At 42.0% G+C, this 26,820-nt stretch overlaps 1 protein-coding gene across 1 annotated transcript in view; it reads right to left on the reverse strand.

The window, feature by feature from the left end:
- The window catches only part of Grip1 (glutamate receptor interacting protein 1), a 336,259-nt gene that overhangs the window by 142,297 nt on the left and 167,142 nt on the right, over nt 1-26,820 (reverse strand). The window contains exon 2 of the mRNA XM_051176182.1: nt 4,079-4,159. Within this exon, the coding sequence (XP_051032139.1) occupies nt 4,079-4,159 (81 nt within the window). The remainder of the gene's footprint in view (nt 1-4,078; nt 4,160-26,820) is intronic.

Genomic DNA, 26,820 nt, shown 5'->3' on the forward strand with positions numbered 1-26,820 from the left:
GTAGACTCTCAGCCTCATATTTAAATGTAACAATAAAGAAAGACTGGTCCTTTATGAACAAATCCATATCTTTTCTAATAGCCCACAAGGGAAACAAAAACATCCACCACAACTCTATTTGACCCGAATCTGGATGTAGATTTAAGACAGTTTTAATGGTTACACTGGAGTTTTTGGAAAGATGATGGAGATGATATCTCATAGCTTGCCACATTTGTCAGTAGTACAGGGGTTCCTTATGAAGACCATTTGTAACCAAGGAAAGACACTCTCCATGGAAAGGGACACAAGCCAAATCAACCCGACACTAACTCTAGGACTTGGAGTCTAATGCAGTGACTCAGCTCTTCCTTTACAGACAACAGACAGAGATGGTTAAAATATTTTCTTGGAGTAGGGAAAACCATAACCAAAATCTTTCAAACCCAAAGTATGGGTTTCCATGACCCTTTAAAGAGCCTAATTCCACTTCACCCCTAATCTGATAATTTAAGGGGCCTTGGATCCAAATCTTTCTCATACAACTAGATGTGTGGTAGCTTTTAGCTCAGAATACCTTTGAACTTGGAACTCACTTTATCTTTGAAGATTAAAACTTTACTTCCTTATTTATTATCATTATTTATTAGTAGAAAGTTATCCTTAAATTTATCCTTCAGTGTCAGGAACAATCATGTCCGTCGCCTTTTACCACCCTCACTGAAAATTAACAGTGTCTTGTGAAAGTTTTGCGCCACAACAGACATGATGAAAACCAGGAGTGCCCAAATAATATTAATAATGCATTTTCTTTTATCCAAAGCAAACACATTTTGCTCCTAAGAGATTTTTAGTACAATTGCTTTGCTTCTTTTCTTTTTTTTTTTTGAAGTGAAAGGTGGGAGATGAAAGACTTTAATGAAAGGTACATATTTGACTTGTGATTATAAAGCAATTGCTATACTAATTTCGAGTTTAGTGGAGATACAGGGTTTTGAAGTAAATGAAAAGCAAATTATATTCCTGTCCAAACATTCAGGGCGTCTGAAAGGTACAGTCTGCCAGGCCGTGAAAACAGTGCAGCCACATTAGGGAACCTCGTGTATGCGCTAGATCTGTATTTGGGTACAGACTTTGAAAACTTCGATGGCCATAACACTTTTACAAGACCATCTTAAGGTGCCCTTACCTGCCTCATTCTCCTCTCCCACCCATCAAGGAACAGCTAAATTTGACCATCATTACCGGATGACCCGGTATACAGCTTTGTAGGCAGAGGCAGGACATGCCTGCTCTTTGAAGGTTTCTGTCCCCTTATGTTTTCCGACTCCGTAGGAGCTGATGAGGTTAAATGGCTCCGGGACAGCACCTGCCTTGGAAGGTTTCTCTCCAGCCAAGCCTGTCTTCCCACTGAGGCAGTCTGCACGGAGGGTGGTAATAATACCTCAGGGGAAGTGAGATTGGAGAGAACACAGGGAGAGACACAGGGGTAAAAAAAAAAATCCTGCAAAATGGAATCCAGCTTAGTCCACACACCACTCTGGGGTTTCCAATGGAAGCTGTGGCAAATTGTGAACAAGTGTTTCCCAGGCAGCTGCCCTGTCTGTTTCCCTCCTGGATTGTGCAAGCATAAAGATGGAGAAGGCGGAGAATTGTCAAGGTTTCTTGATGGTGGTTTATACCGCTAAGTGATTTCTTGCTAAGGTTCTCTCATTTTCTCAGACAACTGTTTATGGGTACTGTAGTGAGAGATTAGAACAGGCTCAGAGTTCCAAGAGTGCTTAGTTAGTTGGGAAGGAGTTTGGAAGAAGCTTGTTTTCTGTGTACGCTAGCAGCAAGGAACCATCAACCATTTAGATTCTCAGCCCGCTGGCTGCTGTATCTTTTGTTCATCTCTTGGATTGTTTTAAAAATAGAGATTTTTGAAGACCCATTCCCTCTGGCCCCTGCTCTATGAGTAATGAGTAAAAAGCATACTAATGACACACGAAGCCTAAAGAAATTCCTAATTCCAGTGACTTTGAATCACACCCATGTGTAAGAACAAAAGTTCTGTAATGAGGAAGCACTTGGTTGACATGAAAGAATAGTTATGAGTTACCAATCTAACACAAGGTGGAATGTGAAACCACAGACTTTAAGAAAATGTCTGTGCCCTCAAGCGAGTTACAATTTTGTATGTGACATTAGAAAATCCTTGGAAGGAAATCCTGGATTGATGGGAGATGTTATTCTGTATATGTTTCTCTTATTGGTTGATGAACAAAGCACTGATTGGCCAGACAGGAAGATAGGCAGGGCTAGGAGAGAAGGAGGATTCTGGGGAAGGTAGGCAGAGTGAGCCGGCCAGACAGAGTCGAGAGGCTGCCTGAGGAGTAACACTATGCCGGGCATTACTGGGTAAGCCACAGCCTCTTTGCAATACATAGATTGATAGAAATGGGTTAATAATTAAGACAGAGCTAGCCAATAAGAAGCCCTAGTCATCAGCCAACAGTTTTATAATTAGTATGAGTCTCTGAGTGTTCATTTGGGGCTGAAGTGGCTATGGGACCAGGCTGGTGGGAAAGAGTGCTCGTAACACTGGATTATAGCCTTATGGTATTTTGTCACTGTGACCACATACCTAAGATAATACCATGAGAAAAGAGGGCTTTATTTTGACTTCTAGCCTCAGAGGTCTTGGTCTGTGGTCAGTTGGTTCCATTTGTTTTAAGCCATGGTAAGTAATCCAGGCAGATAAAATCAAATATCTCATCTTCTTACCAAATATGGAATTATGGTGTCCTTTCCTGGTGGGCAAGGGCAGTGGGAAGTCTCTTATTTCTTTCTAGCAGAGAAGTGCCAGGCACCAGCAAAGGTAAAGAAGTCAAGGAGGGTGGCGATGTGGATCTGAGATTATTGACCTTTAGACACTGGGCACTTACAGTGGAGAAAACAGCTCAGGAATGGCTCCTATAGTTCTTCTAAATGTGCCCGGCACTGAAATCAATGTTTCACAGAATGGAATGGAAATCTTGGCACTGGGTGACGCCAGCCAATTCCGGAATTTAAATTACTTTGGAATCTTCAAAGTCCCAAAATGAGGAGACACAATGGATGCATGTTTCTATATAAGCTATGAATTTTCCTAATAACCCTAAAGCTTCAAACAAGATTTGAACACAATCACAGGCAACTACAGGAACCAACAGCCAAGTTTCCCATAGACTAGACTCTTCTTGTTCATATTCAGATGCAACATTCCCCTTTTATTAAGAGATTGGCCAACCTATTCAACTTAACTAGGAAACAGTTCTCTGCAACTCCCTAACTGCCAAAATTACTCTCATCTGAAGTCCTATAGTTTAGCTTTAGCCATGCTTAATGAAATATATAAACATGTTTTAAATGGATCTTTAAATCCCATTAATGCTTTTAACCCAGCTCTTATGCACAGGTGTTCTCATAAATGGTTTTCTAATTATCAAATTGAGATAGTGTTTTGCATTTCCTCCCCCTTTTAACTTGACAGTGCACATGCTTTAATGCCATCCTCAAAGTCGAAGCTTCAAAATACTGGTTTTGAGGTAAAGGCATTTCAATATATTTCTCACAAATGTTTTGGGTGAAAAATGTCAGTCATTGTAACACAAGGAAAGGAATCAAACCATCTTCCCAAGGGCACAAAGCCCCTGAGTTTTACAAGAGTCATCAAACAGAAGCAAAACTAGGTTGGAAGGGATGAGAACAGAGTAGAATTTTGGTCCACACACACCATTGGCATACAGTTCTGTTTTGCTGGACGCTTCAGTAAAGAAATGGATGTTGTCATCAAAGCCACCCTGCTGAAACCAGAGGTAAAGACTAGTAAAAGACAGAGTTGATAACAATTTGAGTCATTGACAAAGGGTTTTGCTGTGGCAGGCTGCAAGATGAATCCTCATAGGTCAGAGAGGTTTCCTGACCTGGTTTCTGTTCACTGTTTGTAAAAGTCATGTAGAATGCAGACCACACTCTAGGAATAACATGGGTACCAGGTTGGAACTATTTAGGACCACCAAATAACAGGGTTCAGAAATAAGTAAAACAGCTGAAATATCCAACAGTCTGGTCTAACCTGGGATGCTCTGTCTCCTCACAGCCAATGCTCCATCAGGCGGTTTTGTCTGGCTGGCAGATTTAGTGTAGGGACTCTCATCTGCAACGGTACAATGAAGGGTTTGGTTAATTTCCATCCACTGTCCAGCGTAGAGAAGCCCAGTAATGGATCACAATCCTTCTAGAGAGAGGTAGTGAGGACCAGAAACAAGAGTTGGTGACCCGAGCCCTATACCTGGGCAAGCTTTAGGGTGAATGAGGAAACATCAGTTTCTTCTTGAGAAAGAGAGACACAATTCTCAGGTATCTCTCACAGGGTAAGAATCGAAAGCTAAAATGTACATGGAGACAGTTTTAAAATGATAAGAAGTGTGCTTGTAGGCATGTCAATCTTTGCCTGTTGTCTACACCCACCAGAAAACAGTGGATAGGTGTAACAGGAAGATTAAGACTGAAGGAAATGGCTCAGTGGGCACTAAGAATAAATAAAGGAAAGGGGAGGGGATGCAGTATTTCAGATAAGCAGATGAAAGGGCGTTAGTACCGCGAGAGAATAAAGACAGCTGTTAGTAGGCGCCTCTTGGGAACAAGACGAGGGTCAAGGGTCAAGCAGAGGGGGGGGGGTCATTCCAGCGGTAAGACTGAAGAGGCTGAGAAGTGGGAAATAATGATGACTTGGCAAAAGAAGACATGTATTGCAAAGAGCTGTGAGTTCTGTTTTTTAAGAATGAGTTAAAAACAACCAGCAGAGCAATACAGAGAGCAGCTGAGAAGACAGAGCATCCAAAGTGTCATACATGTGTAAGCAGTAGGAGGGAGGCAGGGTGATGGCAACATGAGGTGTCAAGATCACGGAGGAGATGGGTCCACCAAATTATAAGTGAAGTGATTTATTTAGGATCTCTCCCAAGTTGGGAACATGGGTAGTGACACGGGAAGGCTCATGCTTCCAAGTTTGGGTTGAAGCATCTGCATGGATAGAAAAGGAGATGGCAGGCGAAAAACCTTAAGCATTTCAAGAACAGGATTGATACGGCTTGAGAAAAACGAAAAAAACAAAACAAAACAAAACAAAAACAAAAACAAAAAAAAAAACCAAAAACCAAAAATCCAATCATGTAAAATAATTGCCCAGCACATTCAGTCAAGCTGGGTGACACAATGACACATTGCCCCACACTGGGACATGTTTGTTATTGCTGTCTTTGTCTTAACTGGAAATCATTAAAGGATTAAGAAGAATAGTGCTGCACATGGCAAACAATTAAATATAACAAGCATTTAATCTAGTAGCAAGGTTTAGCATCTGAAGGCTGTGCCCATTCATTCTGGAAAGTCAACTGTGTGTTTCCACAGCAAAGCGTTCATTTCTTCTCTAGGATGTGATTTTCCCGGAAACAATTCACCATGTCTTCATAAAAACGAGCAATGTCTTTATAAGCAATGACAAAAGGAACTGTTAACACTGCTGTAACGCCAATTAACTTGAAAAACGGCGGGCATGTCGTTTCATGTTCACATGCCATTCATCATACGGCACTGTTCACTTTTTCCAACCATAATAAAACTATTGCTTTTAGGGTACCAGAACAACCAACATGATGCACCCATGATGCTGCTTAAGTAGCCTTTTAGGTCTTGAGTTCTTGTCATTGCAAACACCATATCGAGGACAATTAAATATCATGAAACAAATCTAAGTATGCCATCATGAAAGTAGCCTCTTGTTCCACCACCCATTCCCACATGAAGAGGCCAGTGAGTTTCCCACATTGTTAGTTTAATAAGCTGGCATTCGCTTCATATACAACTGCCATTCAAACAGGCTGATTCTGTGCAAAACTCAGATTCACAAGACTGTTTCAAAACTGTGTTTCCTCTCCTTAGCCACAGCTTGGCAAGTGTTCACTTATAAAGACAGAACGCTGAGCCGAGTGATGTCCATTCAGGATCTGAAGCTTAAGGCTTCGCCAGCTTTCAATTTGTCAGTAAGGCCCTGGGTTGAACGTAGTGCTGGGGTTCCTTAAATGGAAACAGAGATTTTCTCAGGGGACTCTTGGGTTACCTTCTCTTCATGTTCTATTTTAAGGAGACCATTGAAAAACAAATTCACCTAGTTTGCATTATTGGAGCAGTCAACCCTGTTAAATTGTCTTCTCATTTATATTTGAAAGTGATTTCCTCAATTTAGGGCTGAGATCCTCTAGTAAAAAGGTTAAAACTGAATTATAGATGGCCACATGAGCAGCATCTGTATAACCATTCCCTACTCATACCCTACCTCCCAGATTCAAACACACCCTTCCCAGACACACAGGAAAGGAAATGCTTATCCAGAAGCAAATGCTGCGCTCGTCAAATAATTATATGGGGGAAAGTTCAGTTTTAGCTAAGAATAGCTTGCTCAAGATGCCAGAGTGGTGGCTGCAATGCCTGATGGGAGTGAGGCTTGCTACACTTGTCATGAGCACCACGGAGGGCTGAGTAGCGCAGATGCCTGGTACAACTTAATGCAGTTACTATGAGATTTCACAAGAGGTTGGCTCTCCCCTTTAAATGTATGAGAGGCACTGCAGACACTCAGCTACCCCACACAGGATGGACCTCAGCTGTCTTGAGGTGACTTAGTAAAACTCAGAGCTCGACTAAAATCTTTTTCTGCAAATGGAAAGTGAGAAAAGGCACAGGACCGTCGACACTCCACTGTAAGATGTGAAAGGCAAGAAAGACCAGGCACATTTTGTTTCGATCTACTTTACCGAAAAAGAAAGAAACTCCTAGAATACTTGCCATATTATTGCACGTGTATGGTTGTTTTACTTGCATGTAAGTTTGTGTACCAAATGTGCCTGCCTGGCACCCGTGAAGGTCTGAAGAGGGCATAGGATCCCCCAGGACTGGAGTTACAGACAGTTGTGAACTGCCATGTGAGTGCTGGGAATTGAATGTGAGTTTTCTGGAAGAGCAACAAGCACTCTTAACTGCTAATCCAACTCACAGCCCCTTATTTTACTTCTACTTGTGTGTGCGTGTATGCATGTGAGCATGTCTGAGCACACAAGGGCAGGTTCCCACAGAAACCAGAAGAGGTTTTGAAACCCTGGAGCGGGAGTTACAGATATGAGCCACCTTATGTGGATGCTGGAAACTGAGCCCCAGGCCCTCTACAAAGGCTGTGTGCTCTCTTAACTGCTGAGCCTTCTCTCCAGTCAGTGAATTTTAAATCCTTTACTTAAAAGCATGGGAACCAATGGAAGTTTCTATTATGGTTTTTCCCAGGTGTCTTCTAAGCTGATTTGTATATTTATCCATAGAATTTCATACTAACGTGACACTGTAAACAGCTTTTAAAATTTTATAGTTAATACTGAAACCCAGAGAGATTTCTAGAAGGAAACACCCTTTAAAAAATCCTTTTTCCTCTTGAATAGATAAAATGTTACAGGCCAACAATGAGCCCACAGGTTGTTCTATCAGGCAAGGATGCGATTGTGCCTTGGCACACAAAACCAACGGACACTGCGTGGTATGGGTACTTCCAAGGAAAGCCTATGAAGTGCGCCACACTTCCTTACTGTGAAGACGAGTAGCCATACCGTTCTCCCTCCCCACCTGTTTGCGAAAAGTGAAGAAGAATACTTAAAAATTACACGACAGAACCAAATCATAGGCTCAGGTTCACATTTAAAATGTGTGTGTTTGCACGCGCATTCGAGCACACGCACCATGTACAAGACCGCGGTGGATTTCCTGAGGGTGGAAATACAAGGGGTGGCGAGCTGCCTGACATGGGTGCTGAGAGCCACACTCTGTTCCTTTGCAAGAGGGACACATGCTCTCCGCTGCTGACACATTTCTCCAGGCCCTCAGCGCTAGTTTGGAATCCTAAAAATCTAAAAGGAATGCCAATACAATTCATTGCCTCCCAGTATGGCCCCAAGAGAGCCTTTGGGTTTCTTTTAAGATACATATTAATACTTTCACTTGGTTTCATGAGGGAGGCAACCACTTTCATACACAGGAAAGAATTAAACATAGATCACATAATGAAATTACCTGAGCACATAGCATTTCTACAACACTGCAGCATATAGAATAGGCATTCAGTAATATTTTGCTGATAGACTGTGGTATTACAAAGAAGTATATAAACATATCCCACCCACCTCTGTTTTTCTTTCTCCTACTTTTTTTTTTGGGGGGAGGGGCCCCTACATTTATAAACTATGCCTGTTAAAGTCATATCATAACCCCACAACTACTAAGGATTGACAACCTAATGTGACAATCTAAACCACTTTTTTTTTTTATTTTGTGGTTAGTACCATGGCATGTTAGAAATATGTAACTATTTATAAAATTGGCATTAAATATATATTTTCTTTCACATTTATTCAGATTTTTTAGGATGACCTGCACGGAAGAGTATTCATTTGCTCATTTACTTACTAGAACAGGGTCTCTTGTGACCCACATTACTTTTGAATTTGTTAGGTCATTGCGATGGCTTTGACTTCTTGACCTCTCTGTTTCACCACCTGAGTGCTGGGGTTACAGGTGTGCAACACCACACGCAGAAGACACCATCTTTAAAGTCACCCCTTTGAATAAGAGTTGTGGCTTTCAAGTCACACTCAGCTTTGTCACTGACGGTAGATCCCATTGGCAAGACACCCTCTAGGAAGAAAGTCACCTTGGAGGTCAAAGAGACGTTAAGCTGGTGAGCCAAAGAGACGTTCAGCTGGTGAGCCATTGCTCACTGTAACACATTGTGGAAGTAACAATACATGTTGTCTAGGGCATTGGAACAGCCAGCCTTCTCTGATGGCATCTCTGTAGCTAGATACAATGTCACACATGAGGACCTCCCACTGTCATAGGGATCTGAACACCCAACAGCAACCAGGGTCCTTGTAGAGTCATTCTGGGAGGCTGGGGGATAGCCCTCGGTTGACACAGATAATAAAATAAACATGGCGGCAGAAGTTCAGAAGGGGCTTAGCTAAGTGTACACGTAGATGATCGAAGCAGGGTAGGGAAGACCATCTCCCCCCTCTCCCGTGGGTATTAGTCACAGTTACTGCTGTTTTGATGAAGCACCATGACAAAAGTAATTTGGGGAAGAAAGGGCTTATGTGGCTTATGCTTCCACATCACTGTCCATCAATGAAAGAAGTCAGGGCAGGAACTCACACAGGGCAGGAGCCTGGAGGCGGGAGCTGATGCAGAGGCTGTGGAGGGTGCCTCTTACTAGCTTGCTCCTCAAGGCTTCTTCAGTCTGCTTTCTTATAGAGCCCAGGGCTACACCAGCCCAGGAGTGGCCCCACCCACCACGGACTGGGTCCTCCCTTACTGATCACTCGTAAAGACAATGTTCTACGGGCTTGCCTGCTTACAGTCTAATCTTAAGGAGGCATTTTCTTCATTGCTGTTCCCCTCTGGAAGATACCTCCAGTACCCTGGTGGACAGGGTACTAGCCAGCACGCCTCATCTGCCCCTAGTTGGCCAAGAGTACTTTTGCCCAAAGCACAGGCAGCAAGAGCCAGTTATGGAAGCTGTTGTCGATCAACTTGAAAAGCAAGTAGAGGAGTCATCTAAGGAGAACGGCTCTGCCGTGAGTCACAGACAGAGCCTGCAGTGAAGCTGGGAGCATCACACGGTGACGGATCCTTCAAGAATTGCCCGACATCAAACAAAAGCCATTCCCAGGATCTGGGCTCCTCAGAACTGCGTGTAACCATGGTCCAGGACCACTCTGGCTGCCTTCAGGGTTTTGTTGAAGAAAATAAAATTTAATTGCCTTTGGCTGAGACTAATCAGCCCATGCTAAACAATTCCTAGCAACTAATTATGCACAATCGAGGCACCTGCTAAGCCAGCAGCTCCCTTAACTTCTTTATTAGGAGGGGAAAAAAAGATATTTGGTACACTTAAACATTATGACCATTTCCCAGCAGGAGGAGACAGGCATCTCATGAGACAAGGCTCACATGTGCCATTACAGACACAGAAGAAAACACCGCTTTCCACAAAGGAACACAATGAAACCCACTGTGAAAGAAGTAATCTGTCCCTTGAATCCAATTAACGCTTGGGAAATTTAGTGCCTACTATGTGCCAACTAAGAATGGAAGAGAATAAAAGATAATGGAAGTATAAGAAGAATGGTATTTGCAGAGTGCTTCTCACTTCATGGGTTCCAGTCACAGAGTGAAACAAGGGGCTTGATTCTCCTTGGGGGGAAACTAAGCCTGTGCTTAGGGGACCTGGCAGAGATAGGACATGGGAAGAGAGGGAGACCCACCATAATGGCTTCAAAGAGAATCTTGCCATCTGAGGGGGAAAACAAACTCAAGCTTTTGCCCACATGATATGTTTTCTTTGTTCTGGTTTTGAAGATCTCACTCCACTCCACATGAACATATTGTAGTTGTTTCTGTCACCAAATCAGTGTACTACAATGGTGGTTTGATGGGATACTCAATTTTTTTAAGCGACAATCTCATACCTCTCTTCCATTCTCAAGCATTCATCATTTCCAGTTAAAGCAATCCTGTTTTGCTTGGGGCAGGTGAAAGCTATACCATGCAACTGCCCATGGCCAGAATGCTCCTCAACTTTCTTAGTTCACACAGGCTTCAGCAATACTGCTCAGGCATGCCGAGACTACAGTCAAGGGTACCTACGGCAATGCACTAATAAAGAGTGAGTTAATCGCATCTCCTTCACAAACCCGATCAAGCAATCCACATAGCTAGTTTGAAGGCAGAAGGGAACAGTGATGAGATGAATTCGATGGTGGGAGGTGAGGTAGAACTCTGCTCTCTCCTATTAAGAGAAGATTTTCTTGCTCCATCCACCTCCCCTCTCTTGTTACTTATTTCACATCTGCATGACATTAACGTCTATCCAGACCTGGCAGGTTTCATTATAGCTTTGTAATTCAGAGACAGATGCACGTTGTTATAGTCTTATGGGATCAGGGTTTATAGTTGTAGACACCAAAAATTTAAAAAAGAAAAAAGAAAGTCTCCAAACAACACAGCTTCATCTTAAAAACAAAGGTTCCATTGGGTAGGGAAAAGTTAGCGAGGCCTCAACACTACACAAGGAACTATAACAAATGAGTAAAGCTAGGAGCAGGGGGGGGTCCTCCCCAGGGAAGAGCACACCAACTGGATGTCCTGTGCCAAATGGTCAGTCCTGAAAACGTACAGGTAGCATTATATAAACTCAACAGGTTATATTTAGGAACATATGTAAATACATATTATATACATATGCACACACATATTATATACATATTATATACATATGCACACACATTGGTACATGCTATAATAATTAGTGAAGGAGAATAGAAAGGAGTATGGGCGTGGATTTAGAGGGACAATGGGAAGGGAAATGTTGAAATTAAATAACAATCTGAAAAATAAAAAAAATGCAAAAACAAAGCAAAACAAAAGACATCTTCTAGGCTGTGAAACTCTTAAACACATGGCCATGAGTATGGTTTAATGTGACATGTACCCCACTGGCTCATAGACTAGGGAACTGATAGCTAGTTTACTGGCTGTTTGGAAATGACTGGATCCTGAGAGCTGTGACCTAATCACTGGAATAATTCTTTGCTAAGTTCCTAAGATGGTGGCATGATCGTAAGGGGATGAAAAATAGTAAGTGTACCCTAGTTAGAGGAATGAGGTCACTGGGAGTGTGGAATATTTTCCTGCTCCATCTCTTGTTTCCTGCCAGCCACACAGTGAGCTGCTTTGCTCCACCATGATGTTCTGCCCAAGCACACAGGACCACATACAATGTACCAAAAACATGAACCCAAATACGCATTTCCTCCATAAAATGGTTTCTCCTAAGTATTGTTATACCAAAGCTAACACTATTTCAGCAGTTTTGTGGCTAAAAGCAATGTCAACAATGCAGGTGATGTCACTATAGGTTTGTCTTTCAAGACCAATATTCTCCTCTCCTATTCTGTTTTCTAACTCTTTACTTCTCAAAATAAGGCCGTGGGAAACCTGCATGAGCAACTGCTAGAAGATTATCAAAAATTCAGAACCCGTGGAATCCGAGTGTGTGGCAAAAGCTCCAGACGATAAGCTCATTAACGCCTGGAAATCACTGCTCTTATTGATATGCTCTTATTGATATGTAATTGTACAGGCATCCAGGGGCCACTTGTCCTATCTCACCTGAGGATGTCCATGAAAACTCACAAAGGAGTTAGTAAACTGATATTGGTAATCTGCAAAGAGGATTTCTAGGCCTCTAGGATGGTGATTATCAGATTGATTATAGAATTAGGTCTACAAATGAAGGTGAGACTTCATAACAGTCTAGGTTTGAGTGAATTCTGCTATCTCTTGATCCGCTTTAAACCTTTCAAAAGTCCTGCAGTGGTTGAATGATAGGAGTGGGGATTGTCAGGGAGGACTATAATGATGATGAATAATAAAAATCTCTGTGGCTAGACTAAGTGGCATTGAGTTATTATTCTCTGCCTAAAGGAGCAATGACCATGGAAATTCAGTCCTGGGTAAAAAGCTTCACACTGTCTCCTTCACCTCTTGTGCTCCTATGCATAGTCACATAGCTATTATCTTAGAAGCGGCACACACGGGCAGACCATTGTGGTCCTGGACATCTGGTAGACCTCTTGGAAGTGTCCTGTGGTAACGGGTGCTTTGATGTTTGAAGGCCTTTTAGAAGGCCTCTTTAGCCAGGTTAATTTGTAAATCCTTTCTAAAATTAATGAGCATGAAATTGCATATTTTCTGTCCCTGGCATTCTCACTGCTAATGTGCTTGAGCCACAAATGAGAACCCTCTGCTTAACTCTTAATAAGGAGAGAAGAACCATAGTTGTGCCTTTGCAAACCTATCTCATCAAAGAATCAACATTTCTAGAGCGCTGGACTCTTTCCCATGAGACCCATTTTCTTTAATATATCAGTTCTTTCTTTAACATCTTAAATTCACTATATATTCCCTGTCCTTTGCATGTAGGAAGGACTCTATACTTTAAACCTTTGACTTATCTGTTACATGATTCCAGATGACAAGCTCATGATTTCCTACAGTTAAACGAATACTCATGAAGTCAAGAGATTTACATTAGAATGATAAGTGGATGGAAAACATGAACTGCCTCAGGGCAGCTAGTGTTGGCTAGTTAAAGCTGCATTTTAAATTTGTGTTTAAAAAAGATAAGTATAAAAGAGATACTCATTTATACTGATACAAACAGGACTGACTCAGCTGGTGAAATGACTCAGAGGGTAAAGGCCGGGCTGCCAAGCTTGAGAACCTAAGATTGATGTCTGGAACACCACATGTACATATAACAGGTGTCCTTCCCCAACAAACAAATAAATAAATTTAATAAAAAATGAAAAAATGCTGGGCACTCACTATATACCCACACAGATCAAAGACCTTTGTATGAAATTCATATTTTTTGACATATGAACTCAATTCAATTGCAAATTGCAAAATACATAAATTAATTTTACCAAAGGAATGCCATCGTTTATCCTAAATTGTATATTCCTTGGTGACTTTGACAAGAAGCTATTCTTATACCAAATCCTAGGGCAGTGTGGGTCTATTAAATACCCTATCCTGTGGGCACTTAGTATTTTATCAATACTCACAACAATGGGTTGGCACAGGTACAAGTAACTGCTCATGCTTCACATGTGAGGACAAGGGGCTTATACAGATGAAATTTTGTGCCCAAATTTACTATGAATCAAAAAGCAGAAAGAAGGCTTTTTACCTGCCTGGCATGTGGATTCTGCTTTTAAGCACAATGATGCACCACTTAGCACACTTTCACATACTTTTGGGGGTGATTCTTTTCTTTGTGAATAAAGAGATGCATACCTTCACATGGTAACAGCCACTATGAGTAAGTGTGTGTCAGTAAGTGGCACAGACATGGGCACCAGGAACAGTGTTTGATGATATCCTGAAATTTCGATTTAGGGAAAAAAATAAATCAACTTGCTAAACTTTGGGGCCTTCCATCTTTGTTCATAAAGTCCTGATTTAGTTTGTGATACAAGAGTCAAGGATCTTCCCAAGACATAAACAAATCCCTTGAAAGAATACCTTTTAGCCAAGATGCTCAAGGAACTTTAGGAGATGAAGCCTGTCAAGATTTACTCCTCCTAGTCTGTACCAGCCATTCTCTACTGACTGAGCATTTGTGAACCGTTTCCCACACGTGTATATAATCTTCAAGTGAATAAATATGGGGGCACTCTCTCAACTCTGCCCATAGCCTCTTGGCTATAGGACTCGGGCGCTGTGCACACAGCTGAACCATTGAGCAGAGCACCCTAGGGCCCAGGAACTGTGCACACAGCTGAAGGAGCTGTGCATGAAGCTGACTCACTGAGCAGATCACCCTGGTCTCCACTAGACAACAGCTACACAGGCAGCTTTAATATGCAAGGTGGCTAATACCACGGTCATATGAACCCCAAACTGTCAGCCCTTTTCATTTTGGACAATTTCAGGACTCACTTCAGAATTCACTTTTAAAGATTTTTTTTTTTTTAAATTTTATGATTTGAAGCTACAGAGATGGCTCTACTACTCTTAGAGATGACCAGAGTTCAGTTCTCAGCATCTATACGGTGGGTGACAACTGGCTGTAATTCCAGTTCCAGGGGATCTGACACCCTCTTCTCGATTCTCCAATTCTCACCAACCAGGCACACACACATGTTTTTAATGCACGATTAAAGCAGGATTTACAAGTCGGTCAGGACCACGGCAGTCTGGGTTCTGTTATTTAAAGCTGTACTTTGGAAACCCTCTGATTTTACAGTAAGAGACTGTGATTATACAGATACAACCTCACCAGAGTGTGAAGACAGAAATAAATCTTTTTATGGGAGACAGGAAAGGCATTTTTTAATTTATTAGGATTTCACTGTAGTGCAATAGTGTGTGTGGCTTCCATGTGTGGTCTTGCATGAGTTTCTAATCCTTCTGGAGTTTCAGCTGCGTCACTTAGTAAATGCTGGCCGCACAGGCTTCCTATAAGGCTTGGTTATAATAGTATAATAGTATATAGTTACAATGTACCCGGATGTGAATCATCTCTCAAAGAGTAAAAGATCCACTCAAGGACCAGAGTGACTGGCAGGGGCCAGTGGCATCCTCCTACAGCAACAGACATATTTTCTGAACACTATCTTGTAATATTAACTCTTTGATCATCAATTTAACTTTATAGTCATTATAAACACTATTATAACTAGTCCCAGTTATTGAACACGAGACAATTTAACCTCGGAGAAATGAAAAAAATAATTTACCTGAGGGCAAACAGCTAGGAATCAGAGTCTGGATTTGAACTCAGGTCTACAAAGACTATCCTTTTCTCAATGCTGCCACTATGACTCATTATGAAGAATTCACACAACAGACAATGATCACAGAAGAGAAGAAACAGTGGAATTCTACAACTGTAGACTGATTTTCACGCTGCCCAATTGGATGCCTCCATTTTCCATCATAGAAAAAGAAGACATATGATATATATTTTTAATGCTATGTGCAAATTGCTTGCTAAGCTTTTAAGTGGAAAATTCATTTGATATTAAACGCTCTATTGTAACTCGATTTGTCAGTAGCAAAGTAAAAAAAAAATTAAAACCCAGGTACCTGGATTTAATAGTCCGAAAAACTTCAAATTATCTCCATTTGCTTTGGAGACAAATTATTCAGATATACAATTTCCCCCACGAATTACTTGCTTGTCTGACTTCTCCTTGGGTTATGTCTGTCTCATCAGCTTCACTATTTCTTTCCATAAATCTTGCCCGAACACAGATTCAGCTTTTATATTTAATTTGGATGAGCTAGGAAAATGCATCTCAATGCCACGAGATGTGGATGTTTAATTCTGAACTGATTCTGTAGCATTGCATTCAGTGGTAGCCTTCCAGTTCTGCAATTAACAAACTACCAACAATTACAAACACGCAGAATAAAAGAGTTTCATTATTGGCTTTTGCATCTGCTGTGGGACACTTCAATTATGGCAGTAATCATGTACAACTGCATCGAATTCTATTATCAGGAAGACCTCAGGGGAGGTCCACTTATGAGAACTGAAACGTCCTCGACTCAATCTCATTCGCCCTGTCACCTGCCTTTAGGCAACTTCAAAAGGACAAAGTCAAAGCTTTGCAAGAGTGCTTGGATGCATGGAATATTCAGTCACATTATATATGAAATCTAAAAGGATTTTTTTTTAAATAGCAGACAATATAGACAGGCACACAGTTCTCAATAACTCCGGTATCAGTGCCATACAGGAAGGGGGGAATATGCCATGCATGTGTGCATATGCCCACATAAGACAGACACAAACTGCACCTAAACAGACCTACACATATACACACATTTAATATAGTCATCCACATCTATTTTTAAGCAGTACTAAGAAAGGTAGAGAGGAGCAGAGTGTTCAAGAAGACCACTGAACTCCAATATATTCCTATTATCCCATTCTGCAATGGGCAGAAACTGCAAATCACCATCTTCATTCTGGTGGAGCCTTTTGGAGCCCTGCAGTAGGAGTTTGGAGCAAAGAGCAAAGACGAAGACGGTAGTGAGCTTCCATAGCATTCCTGGAACTCCCAAACTGCAGAAAACGTATGGACGAGAAATTTACACTTTAACACATTCACATTCTGCAATTGGAAATTAATATTTCCAGATGATATCCAGAGATGCTACAAACAAACAAAAAATCAGCTTGGCTTAAGGAGAGAGGTGTCAGAGAAGAAACACATGCATTGCAATCCCGCAGCATAGGAAATGTGAAATCAGTTTATATCAGGGACTCAGAAGTGAATAATTGAAGCCCAGAACATCAGGCGATGCAGAGAGGTGAGCATTAACACCTTTTCACATGTATTGCACACACAGCCATTGCAGAGCAGTAGCTAGGAAGGGTATGCATTTGTGTGTAGTGTTGTAGGGAGTGTAAGCCACGGCCTGCCGTCATTTCTTTCCACTGCAAAACTGCAGTCTTTATTGGCTCCTATCTTGCTTAAGACAAGCTCAAGAAAACGTTCAGTATTTATTGTGGTAGAAAGAGTAAACACCGTGTAATGGCTAGTGTGGGTATAGTAAAGCTCAGATCTTGGCTTCTTTGACAATTAAAGATGTGTTGTTTGAAATAAGCCAAGGGTTTGTGCATTGTCTGAAAACTGTCACAGTTATGTAAATAGAGAGCATAAAGCTGACATATATAAGAGCCACTGATGCTGCTCTGCAGGCACCTTCCCTGGAGGAGGAGGAGGCAGAGGCGGCGGCGGCTTCCAGGCATCTCTTTTTGATTGGGACTAGCAGAAATTTTAGGTAAAATCTGGTTAAGACACCAGAATACAAGGAGGAACCTAAGAGATTCATACAAGGTCCTTCACAGAAGGGGAAAGGAACAAGATCTCCTGAGCATACTGGGAGTGGCGGGCGGGGGGAGGGGAGCAGTGAGTGGAGAGGGAGTTAGGAGAAAGAGAAGGGAAGGAGAAGCAAATATGTGTGACCAGGAAGATTGAGTTGGGGACGAATAGATGAGAGCCACAACAACAACAACAAAAATTATAGAGGGAACCATTCTAGGTTTGAAGAGAAAACTGATTCTGGCTGACTCTAAAGAAATGTCCAGAGACCTACAAGACTGACCCCAACTAACAATCTAAGCAACAGTGGAAAGGCTACCTTATATGCCCTTCCATGATAATGAGATTAATAACTAACTTATATGCCACCATAGAGCCCTCATCTAGTAGCTGATGGAAACAGAAGCAGACACCCACAGCTGAACACTGAGTCAAACTCCTGGAATCCAGTTGCAGAGAGAGAGGAGTGATAAGAAAAGGGGTCAAGATCAGGCTACAGAAACCCACAGAGGCAGCTGACCTAGACAAGGCGGGAGCTCATGGACCCCCAGACTGATAGCTGGGAAGCTAGCATTGGACCAACTCAGACTGCCTGAACGTGGGTCTCAGCTAGAAGGCTGGGACAGTCTAAGGGACCTCTGACAGTGGAACCAGGATGTATCCCTGGTGCACGAGAGGACTTTGGGAGCCCATTCCCCATGGAGGGAAACTCCCTTAGCCTAGAGGCAGGAGGGAGGGCCTAAACTCTGCCCCAAATGACTTGATAGATTTAGATGACCCCTCCTGGAAGGCATCACCCTCCCTGTGGAGTGGAGGGGATGGGATGAGAGGGGGTTCAGGGGACATGGGAGGGAGAGGGAACTGGGATCGATATGTAAACTAAGAGAAAAAAATAAATATAAAAATAAGAAAATTCTTTAAAAAAAACCAAAACAGTAGAAAGCTTTGCCATCTTTGTTAAATATTTACAAACACAATAGAAATAAAGGATGTTAAACATGACAGAGAAATATGAGAAAGCCCGGAGCAACTTGCATAATGAAACCATCATTCCCCATTTCCCATCGTTTTGAATTTTGACCCTGGAACTTGCTTCTTGCATCCCGCGCATGTATAACTGAGATGGGAGTTGAGCCAAGGCTGAGTGTTCATTCTGGAGGAGTCCACAGCACCATTAGCTGTTCTGTGAATAACACCGGGGTGGGGATGGGGGTGGGGTGAGATGCGCATTCACAATGATCTCTTCTCATTTAGACTGCGGGTCACCCACGGCTCTCACGGATGCCATACAAAGAAGCCATATGCTTGCCACGCGCACCTTTTTCTGTCACCAGTGAAGGTAAGCTGATTGAAGCCACACAGGAGAAGGCAGTTCTTTATTTCACACATGTATGACTTTATGACATTGCACCAACAAAGTGCAAGTGTGTGTTATATACCACGTCTATGCAATGCTTAACGCTCCTCAGCTCTCTCGGGCTAGGCTGACTGCGGACAGTTTGAAATAAGGCTATGATCTCTTTCAGAGAGAGCCGACACCTGAGCGGGGGATTCTTCTACTGCTCTCTTCTTTCACTTTGTTAGCAAAGGTTCCAACCCTCAATTTTCTCCACTGTCAAATGGGATGATCATGCCTACTTTTAAGCTTGTACGATTTAATCAGGGCAACATGTGCAAAATCCTTGGCAAACACTACTGGCTACTAAATGCTAATGTTTCCGTGATGCCTTCATCATTTGACAGGTGAATCAACCATATTTGGTAGGAACTCCAACCATGCAAATGGAGATTCGTTTTTTTAGGACTAGAATTTTCTTTTGCTTAAGGTTTTTGTCTTTTTTTTTTTTAAATAAGGGAAGTACAGAAGCCTGATGCCAGAAGAGAATAATTTCTCACACACAACTAGAACTGTAGGAGAAACTGTGTCCAGCCTACTGGTGCTGCAATTGCTCCTCCCCTGGTGCCCAGGCCAGCCCCCATGCACATGCGTGGCATGCACTTCCTCCCTGAGCCAAGTCTCCAAGCCTTCCTCAATGGCCAGAGAAGAGAGACACGTGACCCAGAGACCCAATGAGGAAAGGACATGCAGCGGAGTCAGCGCCTGAGCCAATAGGACCTTGGGAGGAGGGATAAAGGCAGGGCTAACGTCCTTAATAAACAAGTCTGCCGTAAGTGCTGCTACTCACTGACTCCCAGTGCTTGAGTCGCTGTTGCTGCATCTTCTCCCCCCACCCAGGGGTGTCCGAGCAGGGTCACCCACAATATAGAATGAATTAGAGTTTTGAGAGACTAAAAATTTCTCCTTCCAAGGATAGTGAAATAACCCCACCCAATACATAAAAAAAAAAAAAAAAACTATTAAGCATAAGACATATCTTTGGCACACGATACAGCCATTCCTCCACAGGTATAACTTATTACTCAAAACCACCCAGGCACATCAGGTGGGCAATGCCAATTCTTTCATGGTACAAGGAGATAATTTATAAAATTACCACCTTAATTGGGCCCTGGTGATGCTAGAACTAATGCCCCTTGCAAAAGTGTAACTAAGAATGAGGGAAAAATTTGTTCACCTGATATTTCATGTATAATTATCACTAACTACACAAATCTGATTCGTCTGTTTCATTAAACACTTCCAAAGACGTTGTTCTGTGTAAAGCTCAACTCACAATGGCTCTGAAACTCGCAATGGCTGCACAGATTCTGAGCACGCTCCAACGTAGTTCAGCATTGTAATTAGGCAGAAGAAGCCACTGAATGGCGTGGGCCTACAATCTTTACACAATGATCGCACACCGTTCTCCTTATTTTACATGATGAGCCAGGACAAAGGGCAGGCTGCTGTCATTACTCAGTTGGGAAACAAGTGCTTCTTTTTAAAAGAAATTCCTAATTTGTTTCTATAAATTTTGTTTTAAAAAGTGAAATATGGCAAGAGGTTAAGTCCTCCTGGGTACCATCAGTCATCTCCCAGCTGGCTTCAGAAGCTCCTGGAAGGCTGCCCAGGGCACACCAATTTGTTTTCTTTTCCTTCAAATAACTGTTAGGGTGCAATTATTTTTTTTTCATTGAATTATGTTTATTCTGTACAAGTATAGAATAAAATGCCGCTGTATCCTGCAGTTTAAAACCACAAGAGTTAAAACCACACAGTCGAGGCAGCACCCACTTCTAGCCACAAGCTTCTCTAGAAGGCTTGTCCAGGTACACATCACCTTTAAAGCCGTTTGAAAATTTACACTGATCTCCACTTTCTACATTTTAGCAGAAAGACAGGAGTCCATTCTCCTCTACTTGATTTGGGGTTCTCCATATGCCTCGAGCTCACTGACAATACCTCAGCCAAGTTGTCTGGGCATCTTTGTCCATTTTCTCTTGCAGACTTGCAAATATTGACATGTACCAGGATATGGTTCCCTTCTCTCATCTCTACACCTTCCTCCATCTGTTTCCACACCAAATGGTAATATGTCTGCCACCAGGGCTTTCCCCATACACTCTAGACACAGGACATACCCTGTCCATGTGAACTAGCTTTCTGAATATTTATACAATAGTATGGATATCGACAAGCATATCAGTCTCAGTGTGTTCAAAACAATTATACATTCCCCCACACCAACATTCATACCCCAAACATCTTCATTTAATTTGGGGTAGAACTCCTGAGTTATCTTTTAGCCATTAAACTATCTATTTGATAATTCATGTGTAGGTTCTGCTGGCACTTCTTATAGTACACAAGAAATCTTTTGAATTTTTTTTGATTTCTGATGTACTATTGTCCAATTATACTACTGGACAACTATTATAATTTTTTTCTAATATATTTTAACCTGTTACAAACTGAATTTATTTCAAATTTCAAATGCATTGGGGAATAGCTCAGTTGGGAAAGTGCTTGCTTTGCAATATCAAACTGGCAAAGGCTTATAATACCAAGGCTGGGGAAGCAGAGGCAGACGGATCCCTTGGATTCACTTAAACAGCAAAGCTAGCCCACTTGGCAAGTTCCAGACAATGAGAGACACTGTCTCAAAAAGAGAAGATAATGATGATGGTGATGGTGATGGAGCCTGAGACCAGAGGAACAATAACCCAAGTGTCCTCTGGCCTCTATGCCCAGGCTCACACAGCTGTATGTGCACCCCCTTGACATACCTAAACCATATATGCACATTCGAGCGTGCATGGAACACACACACACAGATGCAGACGCAGACACAGACTCTCTCTCTCACTCTCTCTCATTGACAAAAGATCTTGCTGTCACCTACCTTGTGCTAGTTTCAAAGGAATGCAGCATGCCAGAATTATAGACACATGAACCCACGCAATTTATGACAGGGTAAGAGTCCCTTCAAGGAGCCCCTGAGAAAGCAGTTTCCAAAAGCATAAGGATGAAGCCTAAGTGACCATGAAGGCCACGGGAAGTTGAAATCAGCATCATGGCGAGAGCTACAGTCAGTTCAGGAGAGAGGATGTTTGGGATTGAAATGAGAAAATGGGTAGAGTCGCTCAAACTCCAGAGCTCACTTAATGACACCAAATAACACTCAGGGAAAGCTGAAATGAGGGATTATTTATAAAGATGTCTTTTCTGACCCAGTGATCCTCTTACATCACCCCCAGCCTTGCATATTTGGCTTCCTTTGCTTTCTGCCTCATTTCTTCTTCAAGCAAGCGGGGTGGGGACAGAATGATAAGGAGGAGGTGATCTTGGGAACTGAAAGCCAACAGTGAGGTAGAGACAGTTTAGGGCTTGCAAACCACCCACCCACCCACCCACCCACCCACCCATAAAACAAAACAAAGCAACAGTGTAACCTCGCGAAACCAACAATGTGCCCATCCTTTCTCTCGGCTCATCTCCTCTCCACCTCTCTCGAGCAGTGCTTGAGAGAGAGTCACAGCAGCCTAAAACAGAACAGGGGCAGCCTGTGCTGCTCAAGTCCTGACTCATGCACGGAAGCCAAATGAAATGACCTGTGTGGTAGAGCAAATCTGACTGCTTTTCCAAAAAGTCATAAGAGGAGAAAACAACACACACACAAAGAAAACATCTTTCTCTCAAGTGTTAGGTAACAGCTTGATAAGCGGTGTGTGCGTGTGCGTGTGTGTGTGTGCGCGCGTGCGTGCACCCACGTGAGTGTGCACACACAGGGGCAGCTTATGGCTCCTTTCTACTTCAGTAAGTCATCTCCATAGCTGGACTGTGAAATACCAGCTTTAATTATCCAAAGAGACCCCATTTCAGGTCTGGCTGCTTCCACCAAACAGCCAAAGAGACACAGAGCTGCATGTTAATTGAGGCAACTGTGGCCATATTCATCTTTTATTAGACACTACCTATCTAATAAGCTTTAGTTCTTAATTATTTTTGCAAGAATGATGTTTAATCAAAGCTAATGGTACCACAGCATCTCTACACGAATTAATTCAGCAATAGAAATGCTTCATCACATTCCCCCAAGAAATTAGAATTCCCAAGGATGATCAGAACAGTCCATTCTCCTACCCATAGCACACAAGTTCCACAAGCCTAGTCAGCCACAGAGATACTGGCTTTGGTTAAAGATTAGTTATTAGGAATTTGTTTAAATCAGGGACATTTGGATATTGTAACTTACTGTAAGCCAAAGCCCAATAAATAGACTTGTAGTATGAATATAAACATCACAGAATGGGAAATTAGATGTTTTTTCTAAGACAAAGTCTCATATAGTCCAAGGTGACCTTGAAGTTTAATTCTCCTAAGTCAGGATTACAGGTGTTCACCCTCAGGGCCAGCTACAAATGATCCTTAAAACTCAGGAAAATCATGTATCACCATATATAAGGAATGTAAACTAAGGTTTCACGAAGTCCTTTCTTACCCAGATTCACAAAAGTCTGCAAGTTGGCTGACACATGATTTTGAAGCTGCACAAATCAGACGAATATGAGCCAGAATAACCTTTAAAGGGGCAATTTGTCAACAGTTATCAGCGTCATCAATGTCCATGCCCTTTGGCCCAGAGTTGCATGATTTTATCTCCTAGATATGCTTATGAATGTTGGGTGGTTAATAGTTATGATCAGCACGTGGTGGAGTCATCTTGGAGATAAACATCAGGGCATATCCCTAAGGGATTTCTACATTAGGTTATTGAGGTAAGTAGACGCACCCTAACTGTGGCCAGCATCACTCTGTGGGCTGGCTAAAGCGTGAATATAAACAGAAGGCTGTCTGAGCGTGAGCATTCCTTTCTCTGTTTCCCCCAGTCACATGACCAACCATCTCCTGCTATCACAACATCCCAGTCATAAATGATTATATTCTGAAATGTGACCCAAACTACTAAATCCTTCCTTCTTCAAGTGGCTGTTGATATCTTTTTCATAGCAACGAGGAAAAAAAAAAAGCCCTAATCCACATGTATTCAATAATAGATGTAATTTCCTAACAGCAAAATATTGGAAATAACCCGAGCGTATTAATAATGATTGGTGGTGATTCGAGAGACTGCTCAATAAGCTTGACTGTACCAACACAAAGCACACCATGCAGATATAAACAGTGTGGCAGCATTTGTTTGGTCAATCTGGAACTCTCTCTACAGCATTTTCCAGCAAAAAAGAAAAAAATGAGTAGAATAGTGAGTTGCACAATGCTGTACTTTGTAAGAAAGACTTATGAACATGAATTGTATTTGTTTACATTTACTTAAGGAACATCTGGATGAGTTCTCAGAAACTATGGAATTGGTATTCATTTCACTTCTGGAGTGGAGAGAGGATGACTGGAGGCTGGGGAAGGAAGGGACTCAGAATGTACGTCTGCTGAAGCTGCCTATTAAAAAAAATGTGAAGCAGACAGCATGATTGATTAAGGTGCCACCATTTCTGGAATTTCCTGAACATGCTGTATACACATTACTGAATACATTTACATTCTTTTCAATCGGTACCTTTGCTTTTGGCCAGAGAAGGTTCACAGCTGTAAGAGACAAACACCGAGAGGCATTTCACAAAAGCACATGCACAATGAGACCATGACAGAGATCTACCAGCACACAGAGAAGGTTGGAGTTCCTAAAAATTAACATTGATTAACTGTCATACTTGCAAAGCAACTCGGGACTGGAGCTCATTGGATGGAGTCAGGTAGCTGGGAAGAGAAACTCTCCATTGTCATCTATAGTGACAACAAAATCTGAGCTGTTCAAGACCAAGGGCAGAATATTCCAGGGGAAATAATAAGAACAATTTTTGATAAGTTTGTAACACCCAGAAATTCAAATCATTGTGCACTCAAGGCCATCAAAAATGAAACTCAGACAGAAGAGAGCCAGGACATCTAAACTACTCTGCTATAAATAGAACATATGGGGAGTGGGGGCGGGAGAGGGGGTAGTTCAGTCAGTACAGTTTCATAGTCAAGCAGGGAACACCTGAGCCAGCATCTGTAGAACCAATTTTTAAAAAGTGGGTGCAAGTCTGAAATCCTAGCTTTGGGGAGGCAGAGACAGGAGATCCTTTGTACTCACTGTCCAGGAAGCCTGACCAAATGGGGGTACTTCCTGTCCAGTAAAAGACATTTATATCTCAAAAATAGATAGATATATATACATAGATATAGATAGATGCATAATACAGTGGAGAAGCAATTGAGAAAGACACATAACACAGATATACACGGTCCAAGTTATGCTATAGATATTTTGTTATTGCAGCAGACCCCATGATTTTGGTTCTTCATTGGGTAATAACAAAGCAGAGAGAGAGAGAGAGAGAGAGAGAGAGAGAGAGAGAGAGAGAGAGAGAGAGAGAGGGTGCTAATATCAAAATACAAAACAAAATAGAATGGATTAACGTGTACCCATTCAATTAAAATAGAAAACATTAGAGGAACCACCTGTAAACAAGTACTTGAACAAAGAGGTTTATTGTTCTTTCAAAGAGGGAGTAGAACCTGCACAATACATTTCGAGATGGGCACAAAATGCTCATACTTTCAAATATAGAAAGCATACACCCCAAACTGCATACTACATTGTAAGGCTTGGGCCACCTTAGCATCAAATGGGGATGAATGTAGAGAGAGATGCTGTGGGGTGTTTTCCCTCAACCACCTCACATACCACAGGGGATTCTTGCTTTCTTCTTGGTGACATCTTTGCAAAATTATTAGCCCATTATTTATGGTCTACATCTACTTCAAAGAGATTGTGGCAGTCGACATCCTGTGTTCATTATGAGTCAGGAGCAAAAAGGGTCTGAGTCACAAAGGAACACTGAAGGGGTCACCAGAGACTGTATAATGACTAATTTAGCAGACATGTTCAGTTTATTACTTGTGCCAGAAAACCAAAGCGGGGAAAGGAAAGTATGATGGCAAGGATGGAGTGAAGTCATCTAAAAATGATTGCAAAAGATGACTGTACACTGTTCATCTGACTTGACCCCCAGCCAGCGACTTCCAAAGAGACCTGTGTATGTATAGAGGACTGTGTGTGTATAGAGACTGTGTGTATAGAGACTGTGTGTATAGAGACTGTGTGTGTGTAGAGACTGTGTGTGTATAGACTGTGTGTATAGAGACTGTGTGTATAGAGACTGTGTGTGTGTAGAGACTGTGTGTATAGAGACTGTGTGTATAGAGACTGTGTGTATAGAGACTGTGTGTATAGAGACTGTGTGTGTATAGAGACTGTGTGTGAATAGAGACTGTGTGTATAGAGACTGTGTGTGTATAGAGACTGTGTGTGTATAGAGACTGTGTGTGTATAGAGACTGTGTGAATAGAGACTGTGTGAATAGAGACTGTGTGTGTATAGAGACTGTGTGTGTATAGAGACTGTGTGTGTATAGAGACTGTGTGTATAGAGACTGTGTGTGTATAGAGACTGTGTGTATAGAGACTGTGTGTGTATAGAGACTGTGTGTATAGAGACTGTGTGAATAGAGACTGTGTGTATAGAGACTGTGTGTGTATAGAGACTGTGTGTATAGAGACTGTGTGAATAGAGACTGTGTGTGAATAGAGACTGTGTGTGTATAGAGACTGTGTGTGTATAGAGACTGTGTGTATAGAGACTGTGTGTGTGTAGAGACTGTGTGTGTATAGACTGTGTGTATAGAGACTGTGTGTATAGAGACTGTGTGTGTATAGAGACTGTGTGTGTGTAGAGACTGTGTGAATAGAGACTGTGTGTGTATAGAGACTGTGTGTATAGAGACTGTGTGTGTATAGAGACTGTGTGAATAGAGACTGTGTGTATAGAGACTGTGTGTGTGTATAGAGACTGTGTGTGTAGAGACTGTGTGT

Source organism: Phodopus roborovskii, unplaced genomic scaffold, assembly GCF_943737965.1.
Source record: "Phodopus roborovskii unplaced genomic scaffold, PHOROB, whole genome shotgun sequence".
Classification (NCBI taxonomy): Eukaryota; Metazoa; Chordata; class Mammalia; order Rodentia; family Cricetidae; genus Phodopus; species Phodopus roborovskii.